At 42.0% G+C, this 14,689-nt stretch overlaps 1 protein-coding gene across 12 annotated transcripts in view; it reads right to left on the reverse strand.

Moving 5' to 3' along the window:
* cadpsa (Ca2+-dependent activator protein for secretion a) overlaps window positions 1-14,689 on the reverse strand; it is a 186,166-nt gene that overhangs the window by 109,896 nt on the left and 61,581 nt on the right. For all 12 annotated transcript variants that reach the window (XM_069677542.1, XM_069677539.1, XM_069677541.1 and 9 more), the window contains exons 4-5: window positions 3,108-3,188; window positions 2,782-3,018 (exon numbers count right to left, since the gene is read on the reverse strand). In XM_069677542.1, coding sequence (XP_069533643.1) covers window positions 2,782-3,018; window positions 3,108-3,188 — 318 coding nt within the window. The remainder of the gene's footprint in view (window positions 1-2,781; window positions 3,019-3,107; window positions 3,189-14,689) is intronic.

Consider the following 14,689-nt stretch of genomic DNA (forward strand, 5'->3'; position numbering starts at 1 on the left):
ATCAACAGTTGCAGTTATTGTCCATCATTCCAAATATTGAGGGTCAGTGCCACAATATTGATGTTAGCTGCAGTTAGCATGTAGCATTTATTAACTGCCTTGAAGCTGTTTTTGTGGCACATACTCATGTGTTCCCGCCTGTCTAGATCCCTGTTCGTGTTGTATCAACTCTCAGATGTACGTCGCTTTGGACAAAAAAAATCGTAACACTGTAAATTGTAACATCGTATTAGTCTACACATGTTTTTAACTGTATAAAGACAGAAAGACGTGTCAATGCCTGCATCATGCAGTCACGCTAAATGAGTCTTCACAGGGAGAGCTGAAGGGGAGAGATGGGCGCTGCACCTTGCTGCAATCGAGCAGAGAATTTAGCAGCTCTTCAGTTTTCCAAATGAAGAGGACGAACATGATGAGAAGAGATTTTGGGAAGAAGAAGCTTTTCAGAGCGAAACACCTGAGTGCGCATCACCTTGCTTGAAAACAATGGTTTTAATTCAGTAACATTGACTTTGCCTGAGGCACAAGGACATCATGAATGTCTTCATTTACTCACACTGTTGATTATCTGTCATGAACTAGCAAATCACACATCCTATAATTTTCTTCTCGTTTATTGATGGTGATTATCTTTAAACTCCTGAACCTTAAAGACACTATGTCAAAGAACGTATTGTAGATGAAATCAGAGCATGCTTCTGCAGAGGACGTTCGCCTATTTACCTTTTAGAGACTTACTTTAGGGAAGAAATATTTAAAATATCCACAAAAGCAACATTTTAAAAGTGAAGTAAAATGTTGAGTGTTCTGAGTGTTTCGAGCCGCCAGAGTAACAACGTCTCACTCAGCAGTGGCTGCTTAATCTCAGTGTTGGCAGTGTCAGAGAACCTCATGCCCAGGAGCAGAGAGCCGAGTAAACTCTAGTGCTAAAATGTTTGACTCCCCTGTAAGAGTCAGCCAAAACAGCTGCAGAGAAGCCCACTGCAATAAAAATCAATATTCTGCAATAATCTACATTTATGAATCTCAACCTGCTCGGCTTCTTGCTGATCGCTTAAAGCTTCAATTTGGTTTCTGTTCTTTTAATAGTTTTGTCAACTGATCATTACATGCTGCATCTTTCCTCCAACACCACCATCACTATCTAGACTCCACTGAATGACCTACACTGTGCTGCCTCACTCCCCTTGAATATACCTGAAGACAACTTGAAGGGGTCTAATCGCCAAATGCCTCTCGTCCATATTGCGCACTGGTCAAATACATTGTTGAACTTTTAAAGCTTAATTTTGCTTCATCTTTTCCGATTGGTAATCTTGAAGATGTCAGTTTCATTCTCTTTAGCGGAACCGTATGGCGACACTTCCCGGATATCCAGACAGTGTCGCATGTGTGACGGTTGTAACTCTTGATTTTCCTGGCTGACGGTCGCTTTCCTTTTTAGACTGTTTGCTTCATCTGAGCGTCGTGTTTGTTTCTTTTTCTTTGGATTTTCACTTCTTGTTGAAGTCGTATCTGTAGTCATCCATCTTTTCTTTGTTTGTTCAGCCATAGTAGATTACTGTTAACTTGCAACACTTGCAGAGAGCGGAAAAGCAGCCGCTTAGCTCCGCCTACCCTCTCTGGCAGACCAACCACTGCTGGGTGATGGAAAACGTGTCACTAACTTGGCGGCTGCTTGTGATTTTTTCCTCGCAAGTCGCCGCAGACGCCCAGTCTGTAATACTGCAAATGCAAAGGCTTTCATCAGTGGGCCATAGGCTCAATCACCATTGTGTTACCTCATTCGGCGATAGATAGTGACTTAACAGACATTTATTTACGTGAAAATCTTCCAGATTATTACTTTAATGCAGTTTAAATGTTTCCTAATGTCTCATTTTATAATGCCTCTGTAAAGTACTTTTAATTTCCTTTTGTCTGAAAGTTGTAAAAATAAACTTCCCTTTCCGAATTGAAAGCCAGTCTTCAGTAAAACGGATCTTTGCCAGACTCAGCTAAGAGAAGCACAAGTTGCTGGCAGAAGAAAACATTCATTGTTCAAAAGATAGACTTTCTCCCACCTCACCCACATTGTGTTTTATTTTTAATTGTAGAAAGGGCAGATTTACTCTGAGACGCTGGAAACCATCAACAGGGAGGCATTGAAATAATCATGGTGCTGCTGCCTGGTTATGTTTCATGGATCCTCCAGGAGGATAAACAGCCGGCGAGGCTGGGCACAGGTATTAGACAGGTAATTAACCATGTGACAGGTAAGGAGATACTGTACTCTGTCTGCTTCTCCTTTTCAACACAGACACGGACCTGCCTGTCAACCTATTAAGGTGAGCTTCAAAAAGTCTGTCAGCCGGGAGAAATCCTGGGAGACATTTCATCTCATTAGCGACTCCAGACGCTAATCCTGAGGAAACATCCGTGCTGCACGAAGAAAAACACAGTGAAATGGTGGATTCATGTGACAGCCGATGGGCTGAGATGTATTTTAGTTTACTGTCAGCTTCAGGAACATGTCTCGTTTTCTCTAAAGCTTTCAGCCGTCCTGTATCAACCTGCCAGGCAGCGCCGTGCTTAAAGGGATAGTTCTGATTATTTGAAGTGGGGTTAAACCCTTTCAATTATTTGCAGTGCAAACCCACATCCAGACTGTCAGTGCTGCACACAAGCTGTTTACCTCACATTCCTCGAATCAGAAATACCACATGGTGATTGTTAATGTCACATTTCTCTGTTCTCTTTGCTTAAATATGCAAATATAAATTAAATACTGAGTCCACCCACCTCCAGGGTGAAGGACAGCACCACGTCAGACTTGGACAGCGTGTTCTCGTCCTCCTGGCCCATGTCCATGATGGAGGTGTTGTGGCCTCGTTTCAGCTTCTGCAGCTTGAACTCTCCCCCCTTGGACACCGGCATGCTCTCCAGGTTAGCCATCAGCAGGTTGACAGACGACCGCAGCTCCTCGATGAACATGGCCTCCATTTCTCTGGACGCAAACCTGGGAAACCTTCCACCGTGCTGACCAAAACAGGAATCAACATTCAGATCAAGCCGTTAGATTTCAAATTTTCAAAGTCAGTTACGTCCATTCATTTCTTGTCCCTTACCCGAGCGATCTGGTCGGCCATTTGCAGTCGTCCGTCCAGCTCTCTTCTGATCTGGGCTGCCTGCTCATCAGGGTTGTCCAGCTGGGGAAACATAGAGACACAGTTTGTTTAACAAACTGAACCACAACAATGTATGTTCCTAAATAATGGTGTCAGTACAGTGACAATAATGGCAAACAGGAAAAATTTACTTGTACTACTTGTTTACCCAGAGCTTGAACTAGATCTCGGAAACAAACCAAACACTAACAGTAAGCCTTTTCCTTTTGTAGGTCACATGACAAAAGAAAAAAAAACCCCACAAGACTACACAACTCCACATATCCATCCATCCATCCATCCAGGGGGGCTGGAGCCTATCCCAGCTGTCACTGGACAAGATGTGGGGTTACAGCTGGATTGATCACCAGTGAATCACAGGGCTGACACATAGAGACCTTTCACCCCCAGACTCAGACCTACGGGTCATTTAGAGTCACCAATGAACCTAACGAGCATGTCTTTGGACTTTGGGAGGAAGCCGGAGTACCCGGACAGAACCACCCACACATGCACTGGGAGAACATGCAATCTTCACACAGACACGCCCACAATGTCCGAACCTGCATTCAAACCAGGAACCTTCTAGCTGTGAGGCGACAGTGCTAACGACTGCACCACCAAGCACCCTGCACATGTCTTTTATTTGTTTTCTGTACTTCATCAACTAATAAAAGCTTAAACGTACTGCCACAAAGATGAATGTAAAGTTATTATATTTTGGTTGTGTCTAAGGTGTGTATGAAGGAGTTTGAGGTACCCAGCGCTTTCAAGTGTGGCCCCATATCAGACCAGGCCAGGTATGTACACCTTCAAGGAATTTGACTTGGGTTTAACTTCCCTGCTACGTACAAGCATTAAAAATTTAATATTAATGTAACAATGTTACAATTTCATTCAGCAGATGCTTTTGTCCAAAACGAATGACATCTGAGAGTTAATACAACACAAGCAACGATCAGGACAGGAGGGATCGAAGTCAGTAAGAGCCAACAAAGTGTAATCGGACACTGGTGCCAACGGGCAGTGTATAGGGTGTTTTTTTTTTTTAAATAATAATAATCATCATCAGAAAAATCAACAAGATCAGTATAGCCATCATCATCATCATGAAAATCCCAGTCAGCATAAACTACATCCTCGATGTCATCATCATCATCAATAGCATCAATATCATGAAGGTCAGAGGTGTTCATAAAGAGCTGGGTCTTTAGCTTCTTCTTAAAGGTCAAAGGGACTCTGCGGATAAAATGGAGTTTGGTAGCTCGTTCCACCACCAGGGGACGACTGAGGAGAAGAGTCTAGTTAGAGACTTAGGGCCCTGTTGTGATGCGAGTACCAGGTGCCTTTCATTGGCAGAGCGTAGTGGGCGGGACGGAGTGTAGACCTGGATGAGGGCGTTCAGGTAGGCAGGAGACGTTTTTGTCTCTTTTGTAAGCGAGCAACAGGGTTTGAATTTGATGTGAGCGGCAACTGGGAGCCAGTGGAGGGATGTGAGCAGTGGAGTGACATTTGTGTTCTGGGTTGATTGAAAACCAGTCCTGCTGCTGCGTTCTGGATCATCTGCAGAGGTTTGAATGTGCATGCAGGACGGCCTGCCAGGAGGTAGCTGCAGTAATCAATGCGTGATATCACGAGAGCCTGTAGCAGCAGTTGTGTTGCATGCTCTGACAGGTAGGGTCTGATCTTCCTGATGTTGTACAGGGCAAATCGACATGACCGATCAATCGAGGCCACATGCACATTAAAGGTTAGCTGGTCGTCAGTTGTGACGCTCTGTTTACCAACTAAACACATATTAAACTAAAAACTACAAGCCTACTTTAGAAATGTAATATTAAACATTAAACTATTTGTGTTTTTATGGTGCATGCACACAAGGACACGTGTCCTTAAGGATGCAAGAGGCGTTTGTTGAAACAAACGTTAAATTACTCGGGCTGTCAGGCAATTAAAAGTTAGTAATAATATGCTTTGTGATTAATACATCTAAATTATTGGAGTAAATGAAGTGTGATTAATCAGCGTTGATTGTTTGGATGCCTTATTTTTTCAATAATTCATTATTCAAAACCAACGCATTATTTTAACAGCCCGACAAATTACCCAACTTTAGTTTAACTTTACCCAACTTAAACTTTCATTTTGATTCTGTTTACCAACTCAACACATGGTTAACTCTGGTTGCCAGATGTTACAGAGAACTGAGACTAAAACACATTTGATATATTGTGACGCCGGTTACAGATGTAACAAGCCGATCTTTTATTCATCATATTGTTGTTTCTCCATTAACACAGCACGTGCACATGGAAAGTGAAATCCAATGAATGAGTGAATGAGGAGGATGTTCCACGGGTGACCTCAGTGCTATATCATTCCAACAGCATTCAGACAGACAGGATAGATTCACTGTTCAGCGGCACAATGTCAGCGTGATGATTTCATGTTGATAAGAGTGTTTCAGGCCTTGTAAAGCAGAGTATTAGTTTATGATACTTCTCCTCAAAAGGCCGTGTCCTGCTAGCCTCTTTGTAATCATAATGGCAGTAAAGACTGCCCTCAGGGGGATGTTATTTCTACCATCTGTCAATTCCCTTTCCAGCTGGCCAAGAGCAGCCTAGTTGCTCACAGAGGCCTGTGATATACAGAGAGCAAGAATCAATCTAATAACCATGAGGAATTAGTCAGCCGCTCTCAGGCTGCAGGATCGATACTCCCTCTGCCTGGTGATTAGCAGGAAGCAACAGCAGGCTAAAGGTAGTGCTGTCATCTGCAGGCGAGTGCAAAGGTGCGCTCCTCCCCTAAGTGAAGTCACACAAAAGCTAATTATGCTCCTTGCACACAAGAGAGAAATACCTCTGGCTTAGGTTGGTTATACTTTCATCATCAGAGATGTCCCGACTTTTCTTTCTCAGGAAACTTCCACAGAACACACAATGAACCATTCGTGCAGCAGAGCAATAAGCTGGTCTTATTGTGGTCTAATTTGGCTTTGGTTGATGCGCTACAAAGGCCTTAAACAAAATTACTATTAAATTGCCTGTGGTTTCACATTTGCAGACAATTTTCCCTGTCACAAATTAAATTGCGGTCATAAAACTCAGTCCAGTCTGTCATAAGTCAGTTCTTTTCTTGTCTTGAGATGTTTAAAATGATCAGGAGTTTTTTGTTATGCTTATTGCATTCAATGACACGATCATCAACAACCACTAGGAGCGCTCTCCAAAGCACCAAAGAGTGAATGTGATGCCACGTCAAGCCATGCCAAGTTTGACACTTACTGTCAGGACGCAGTGCAAGCGCCATGCCAGCTGGCACCAGTGAACGACAACAAGTCTGAGGCAGGGAGGATGACAATGCCTCTCTAGCTGCCTACTAGCTCGTATGCTAACCCAGCTAATGTTTACAACCACAATCACTGCAGGTAACACAAGCCACTGCACACACCATGAGCAGGACGGGAAATAATCATAAAAAGGAATCTTGAAAGGAAAAAGATCTTATAGTCTGTGACTATATGTTATGTTATGTTATGTTTTGACAGGGTGTTAAAAGTCTTTACAAAGTCTTCTTGTGTTTGGTCGTCATTAGCCGACACTTCCAGCAAACCCAGAGTAACATTAACATTTATTTAGAGTCATGTTGAGTGTATCTGGTTAATGTAAGTCTGATACTGACTTTCCTTTTAGCTTCGTTCTGCCCTCCATCACTCCTGTTAAAAAAAGATCTGTCTCTTTGGCTGCTAAATTAAGTTCACAGCTAGCTGCTAACTTTGCCTGCTGCTGCTGAGCAGGTGGTGTTCAAAGTTTAAAAAAAAACAGCTGCATGCTGCTGAGTGTAGAAGAGTTTGTGGGCTGAAAACAGCTGCAGCAATTTGTTGCTTTATCAGTTTGAAGGAGAAGACCATCCAACCATCCAACCTGACCTCCTGCCTAAGACACTTTGATGTAGGTTATGTGAGGTGTCTGACATGTCCAATAGTTCATTACATTAAAGTCGAGGTGAAATGAAAAATGTCATTTTAATCCTTTTAGATCACATCCCCGGTAATACTGTGCATCTATTTCACAATATAGGCCAAAAGAAATACAGAAAATCAATGTCTTTGTATTCTTATATCAAAATCGATCATTTTTTCTTCTGGTAAAACTTTTTCACACGTGCTTACGTAAGTTAGCACCAAACAATTTCAACCGATCGATCTGCAGCATTTAGCCTCAGAGCACCAAGAACGCTCGGTCAGTTAGCTAGCTACTGCGCTGTGGAGAACGTCTGTCTACGCCCACTTCTCAACGATCAAATCAAATCCCTCTAATGATATGTCCCGCATGCACGTCCTGTTTCACTTGGAAATACGTCACGATACGGAAGCTAGATACTCTCGAAATGCCGTTTCAGCTCGACTTAAAGTTTCAAAAAAGTGCTTCTGCCAGTTCAGATTGTCTTATCAAACATGATTTCAGTTTTACATGGTGCAGAATGGTGCTGCAGTTATTGGAACAAAGACATCATCCGATTGTCTTTATACTAAATAAGGCCGGAATTTAGTTTCTTCCAGCCATTGTCAGTGCCACAGGCTGCTGCATCCCTCCCACTTCACATAAAAGTTGTTGTTCCAAAGAGAGCCTCGTGTCTTCACAGGGGGGCAGATGGTAGAAGAAGCGTGGGCAGACAGGGCCGTCAGGAGCAGAAGCAGCCTGCTGCCGGAGAAGGCCAGAAACTGCTTTAACTGACAGACGAGCCACCATGAACAATATGTCAAAGACAAACTCTTAGTACCTCATTTAACCTGGAAAAATGCTCGGAAACACACGGTCATGGTGTGTTGTCCTCTGCAAATATGTGCTTTACAGTTTTGGTATCTTTGTGTTTCTCCTGTCGGACCTGTTACATTAACGGGCCAGTGTGTTAGATTTATGTTGATATTGGTCTATTAATAAGTATGTTTTTGTTGGTGTATAATAACCTAAAGATTACCTTGGAAAGAGAATTTTATACTGTATATGTAAACACTGAAGCTTTGTCAGGTCTGTGCTCAATAGAAGAGGAGAGATAAAGTGAGTGGCACTCAAACAAGCTAACGCAAAGCTAACCGTGATGCTGTCGGTGTTAGCTCGGCAGGGTGGGCGTGTTCTCGCAGGAGAGAGTGAGAGTTAGTTTCTGGTGACAAAGAACCCAGAAGGAGGGGCCCGGTTTGAATGTGTTGTTGACAAAATGCAAGGAACAATCCTACTTATTATACCTTTAAAACACATCAATAGCAAAGATCTGCTACCTTTAATGCTAACTGGGCTAACTAGCAACAGTTACAGTTAGCAGCTGATAGCATTTAATTATCAGTTAACAGAAGTATCCGTCCATCACAAACTCCAAGTCCAACACTAACTAGATAAGTTTGTCTAACAACAATCAGTGTTTCCAAAAATGGAGTGTAACTTTGGGATGGGGGATATCTTGTAGCATACACCTGTTGGGGTGCAATCCACAGATACCATACCCGAAGCCTTGTCTTTATATACTCAAAATATTTTTAAATATACGTTATCCTATTAACAAACCACCTGCAAAAACCATAACCACCTGAGAAAACCATAAGCAGGTACAGGAGGGACATAACACCAGAAAATGTCTTGTAGTTTCTCTGCAGAGCATGTGATCGTCGGTCGACTCCTCTCATGACAGCAGAACAAACAGGTGCGTGAGGTGTAAAGCAGAGGAGGACTGACACTAATCGACCACGTCAAATGGAGAAATAATAAAGACAGGTGTCATAAGAATCCTTTTCAGCATTGCTTCAGTAATGCATTCAGAGGAAGAGACAGATGTGAGTTCACAGTGACCCTCTGAGGATATTTCCTGCTTGCATTTCAGAAATATCACGCTTACAAGAATGAGACAAGAGAACGGTCAGAGAAGTGGTTTTGAAAGACATTATGATGTCACTGTGAAGGTGAAATTTAACATTTCTCTCATGAATATCTTCACTTCATCATGCTAGTTGTCGAGTTGGGAGCTTTTTGCCTTTAACCGATAGGACAGCGGAAGAGAGACAGGAAATATGGGGAGTAGAGATGATTGTCAGACCGGGAGTGGAGCCTGCGATCAGTGTGACGACGGCTGCGGCCTCTTTACATGGGCCGCCTGCTCTACCAGCTGAGCTAAACCAGTGCCCCGTGCTACCTTTCTTTAAAGAAATCTTATCGCAATGATTTCTGGAGTTATGGCCCAAAAACTTTTAAGATACATATAAGCATTTCATCTTTCATCAAAGTGGATGTTTGTGCCTGTAGATATTCCTGACATATCGAGTTCATTGCTCAGCTCAGCTCAGTGCAAGTATCCAGACCTTATTGTAAATTAAAGCCTGGTGGCCTCTAATGCTGTAGAGCCCATCTCAACTTTGAAGGACAGTTTGTGCCAGTCAGATTGATAACTGTGCCATATGAGTTTCTTTTTTTATGACTCTCCCTTTTGACTCCAATAAGCTCACAAAAAGCCTCAGAACTTGTCTGACTTCTCTTGGATCTTCTCTCTGATTCATATTTTTCATTAAAGATTCTACTTTTCAGCTGTATTGAGGTGACAGACAGGTAAGTAGAAGAGATAACAGGCAGGTTCAGAGGGCTGATGGGAATGTTCTTTTACTCTCTGTCTTTCTCACTACCTCGAATCGCCTTCGCCTTCTCTCTCTCTCTCTCACTTGCCTATCCTTGCCATTGATTTTCTCCTACAGTCTGCATTAACATCTTGCCAGAACACCCGCCCCTGCTGTTACCACTGACTGAGGAGCACGTTTGAATTACTGCTGTCTTCCAGGCATGCACAACACACACACACACATACACCTTGATATGCACCCCAGAATACACACATGAAAAAGTGTGCAGAGCAGAACAGTGCATGCTCTCACCATGATTTTAATCTCTCCCTTTGATACCCAGAGAGAAATCAAACCAGCATGCACACATCAAACACAGAAGACCGTGGCGTCTCCTTTTGTGTTCTCACATTAAACCTGCACAGTTTAAAACACACCGAGTTTAACGGCTAATCTCGGCCTCCCTTGAACAATCCTAGTCTGGACTTGTCTCTTTGAGAAGCTGCAGGCTTCTCGGGGTGGATACAATCTAACAGCAGTACTCAAATTTGGGTTGGATGCCACATGCTGCGTTTGAGGCCCCTTCACAGATGGGTTGGGAGTTAGGTTTGTTCATACTTCAATACAGACGTTAACAGACCAGTTGGGAAATTAGCAACAGAAACCAGCCAAATGCTAAAATGTGAAAGTGGGTACAAGATGTCAGACACAAGATAATGATTTGCTATCGAGTGGCTGGCAGATGTTCTCATTCGAGAAATTAATTCCCCTTTTACCAAGGACATAATTGGCTTTCATATATGCCACAAAAGTTCTGCTTACGAACACCGATCCACTCAGGCACCCAAAAACAAGCTGGTGAACTCACTACGATGAGAGCCCGTTTGTTTTTTGTCTAACTTCATATTTATATTACAGAATGTTTCCTTTACACGTTATTACAATTCAAATTGGCGCATTTTTTCCTTTGAAACTTTCCATGAAATGACCGTCTGCATGTAAGACTTGACTCTGGCTGGGCCTGCACCCACAAACCACCTCTCTTGTTCTTATCCTGAAGTCTAACACACTATCAATTGTGCTGCAGAGCCACACTGAGCAGAAAAGAATCGTATGGGATCGTAAACTGTCTGACAAACACTCCTCGAAAACCTAATTTTTTATTACTAAGTTGTTGTTATTATTATTATTATTTTTATTATTATTGTTATTATGCATTATTTTATAATAATTAAATACATCATTATAAATAATACATTTTATTATATATTATATTATAATTATTTTATTTTTATTATTTATTGTTTTTTATTCATTTTATCAATATTGTGCATTATTTTATAATAATTAATAATTATTATAAATAATAACTAATACATTTTATAATATTATTATTTTATTTATTGTTATATTTATATTATAATTCTTTTTTTTTTTTTTTCATTTTATTTATTTATTACTATTGCTTATTATTATATATCAAATGGATAATTATATTATAATATTTATTTTATTAGTTTTATTTAGTAACTTCCATTGCTGATATTTTTACATTTTCAAGTCTGGCGTCAACAAAGTCCAAAAAAAGGGGGAAATACATTTAATGATAACAGGACCGATACAGAAAAGCCAAACAGTATGCTTGCTTGTTGGCACATGCACAGAAGGCACAGTAGCGTGCAGAGTCTTTGCAGTCACACATTTTGGGTGTTATCCGCTCTGGGGTGACCCGCACAGGTCTCTGCAGGCACCTGGATACAGCTACCCTTAACTGGCCTGAAAGGTGAAAGCAGGAACCACCCACGCTTTGCGCCTTCCCAGTGCAGCTCACCACTGCCAGGTGGGAAGAGAAGAGAGGACATCATGCTGATTCCATGATTAGATTGAACAGATTCCAACAAACCAAATGCAGGAGAAGATTATGTTTGTGTGGGACGATTTGGGACTCGTAACCAAAGCTGAGAGGTAGTAAAAATGTTGGTTTCATGTCTTTATAACTTCATAAAGTAAACAACACTGCTGTTTGTAACAACACAACCTGTTCTCAGAGTCTGGTAAAATGGAAGATGCTACCTGTGCTGCACAGAGGGCCGGCTCGGGCCGTTTTGGTGCCCTGGGGGAGGTTAGGATTTGGCGCCTCACACCTCAGAAGGAATAATATCAGTTTATCTGATACACAATATCTTTTTTTATATACTGCATGGCATTTTGCAACACAGATTTGATATTTGAATAAAGATATAAAGATGCAGTGTGTTAGGATAAGATGATATTGTGGGGCTTTAGTCTTTATAAGCACACAAAGCAATCATTGAAAAAGTGAAAATCATTTGTTACCATTGGTTTACTGTAATAATAACAGGGTTTTCCTCGTTTATAGACACAATACACATTCTCAGATCGAGTTTATGCATAGTGCTGCACCTTCATCATCTGCTACTCTCTCCTCTCTTACTTCATTTGTGCTGTCTCTCTTTTTCCTGTCTATCTGTCTGTCACATAAAACGCTTTGGGTTCAGCCGAGTGGTGCAAGCTAATTAAACAACAGAAGGTAGTCTGAAATACTGTAGATGTACATCAAAGCATAAAACATTCACTGAGAAGATACTACAGAGGTCAACTTTTTACCTGCTCTCTATTTAAGGATTTTGAATTTGAGTTTTTCCAAATGTTTTTCCTGACTCTCCTCTCCTCTTGTAACTTGTGTCAGGAAGTGCGCAGAGAGCGGCAGAGTAACTGTTAGTGCGAGCGGAGCCGAGAGACAGGTTGGGAGTGCAGCTTTGGCAGTAGCCTTATATTTAACACCGTACCCGGGGCTACATTCAAAACGTTTGAGGCTCAGGCCAGGACCCCCCAGAATGTGGTGAGGAGACTGCATCTAAGTTTTTAATACGGGACGAGCCGACGAGAGGGACGGCGCGGGTCAGAGACAGATGATCCAAAGTGTGATCCTAGCAGTTTGTCCGATTTATAATGTGATCCAGCAGTGAGCAGTTTATAATCATGCAGCGCAGTGGGCACCGATCTGTGTGTGTTTCTCAGGCTCTGAGGTCCCGTATTTCAGAGAAAACCCTTTATAAATCATAAAATACGTCTTCACGCGCTGGGATTGAGATGAGCCGGAGGTAATCCACGCGTAGTTTATGACGTTAGGAGAGGAGCAGATATGATGCGGACCTGTGTGAGTTTTGATGCTCATACCTGAATCAATAATGTCGCGATCCGTCCGTATTTCTGTGCACAGTTAAAGTATAAACTTCGTCTCCACAGGCTGTCATATGCCCATATGATGTGTAGTTTATATATTTTACTGATAAACACAGAGCTTTAGAGCGGCATCAGGCTTCATGATCAAAGTTTCATGGGATGCAAAGCCAGGGTTGCCAGGTCTGCGCTTTTTCTAGCTGAATTGGGCGAAGTGTCTTTAGAGGCGCGAGGCCCTGTGTGGTTGCACACTTCACACAGCCCCGACGGTTCTGACTCTGCTTATGTTTGGAATGTCACGGACACCAAGTGGGTTTCACAGCCCGGTACTAAATGACCTACAGCCCGGCAACAGTCCGCGGACCGGGGGTTGGGAACCCCTGCCTGTATAGCCTTGAGCCGGCTCTGGCTGCACAATGTGGTAATCCATAACATAATTTAGTTTAAACAACTGTTACCTTACTTATCTGGATATCACCTTTGGCTTTCAGTATCCACAAATCGGCTATTTGAGTCACGTTTCTTGTGAGACTCAAATGCTCATTGTTCTGTCGTGTCGTGACCGTATTCGCCTTCCAGCTGATTAATAAGTTAGCAGCAATTATAAGTCTTTCCAGGTCTTTGTTGGAGTTAAATATGATGTACTTCCTTTCATTTACACCTAAATCTGCACAGCGTCTGACTTTGTGGTGACTGTTTTCCCTGCTGGATGTAATGTAGGCTGCAAAGACTGTGACAAGTTCACCTGTTTGACCCAGGTGTGCGCAGTTTGAGTGACATGGTTGAAAGCCTTCTCTGCTTAATCTACAGCCGAAGGAAAAGAAGACAGATTTTAAGGGGAACAGTTTGAATCAATCTAGCAGGTTGTTTGTTAAGACTAACAAGACTATTTTGCAATAACTGATGAAATCAGAATTTTGTTTGAGGAGAAGAGATTTATTTAGAAATGCACGCATGTTTTAATCCTGCAAGAGAAAATCTCTGTCAGGAAATTTTAAGTGATCTGATATTAAGTGACACTGACTGTTTCAATCTCACTGCACAGGCTGGCGCTGCTATGATTCATTAAACATTATTGATCATAAGCAGGGGGTAACCACAGGAAGCAGGCAGCTGGAGTCATGAGGAAAACAACGTGTTTCATTGCTGCTCGTCTGCCTCCTGTTTTGGTGATAAGCAGAGAGCTCAGTTTACTTCACATTACATCTCTGTCCCTCTCAGTCTTTCAGTTTTACTCTGGTTAGTCTCTTACTTCATGTGTTCATATTTATAATATCCACAATATTCCATCAATTTCCGCGAGGTGCTGTGAACGACATTTTTTTTTACAACCTGCTATTTTTCCTAAAATTATTCAGTGAGAAAAGTCTAAAAAATCCCCACAAAGCAGGCAGCAGGAAGCTCACATTGTATCATCTTGACACTAGGGCTGCAACTAACGACTATTTTGACAGTCAACTACTCACCGATTACTGAAACGAGTAATCGACTTATCGGATAACTGAAGGAGCAATTGGCCTCCGGAAAAAGCCGCTGTCAGTCAAAGCTGGTGTTCTCTGTAATCGATAGAAGCAATAATATTTGAAATTGCTTCTATAGCTGCGGAGAAAGTTGTACAAACAGCTCGTGGTTTCGTCCATTCTACATTCCTACAACACCCAGGGTGCACCAGTACAAAAAAGTTTGAACAAAGTTTGCACAGTCGAGTGATCCATTAGATGGCTAAAATGCAATAAAT

Source organism: Semicossyphus pulcher, unplaced genomic scaffold (genome assembly GCF_022749685.1).
Source record: "Semicossyphus pulcher isolate SPU_LCO1_2020_fin unplaced genomic scaffold, fSemPul1.0.p SCAF_3, whole genome shotgun sequence".
Lineage (NCBI taxonomy): Eukaryota > Metazoa > Chordata > Actinopteri > Labriformes > Labridae > Semicossyphus > Semicossyphus pulcher.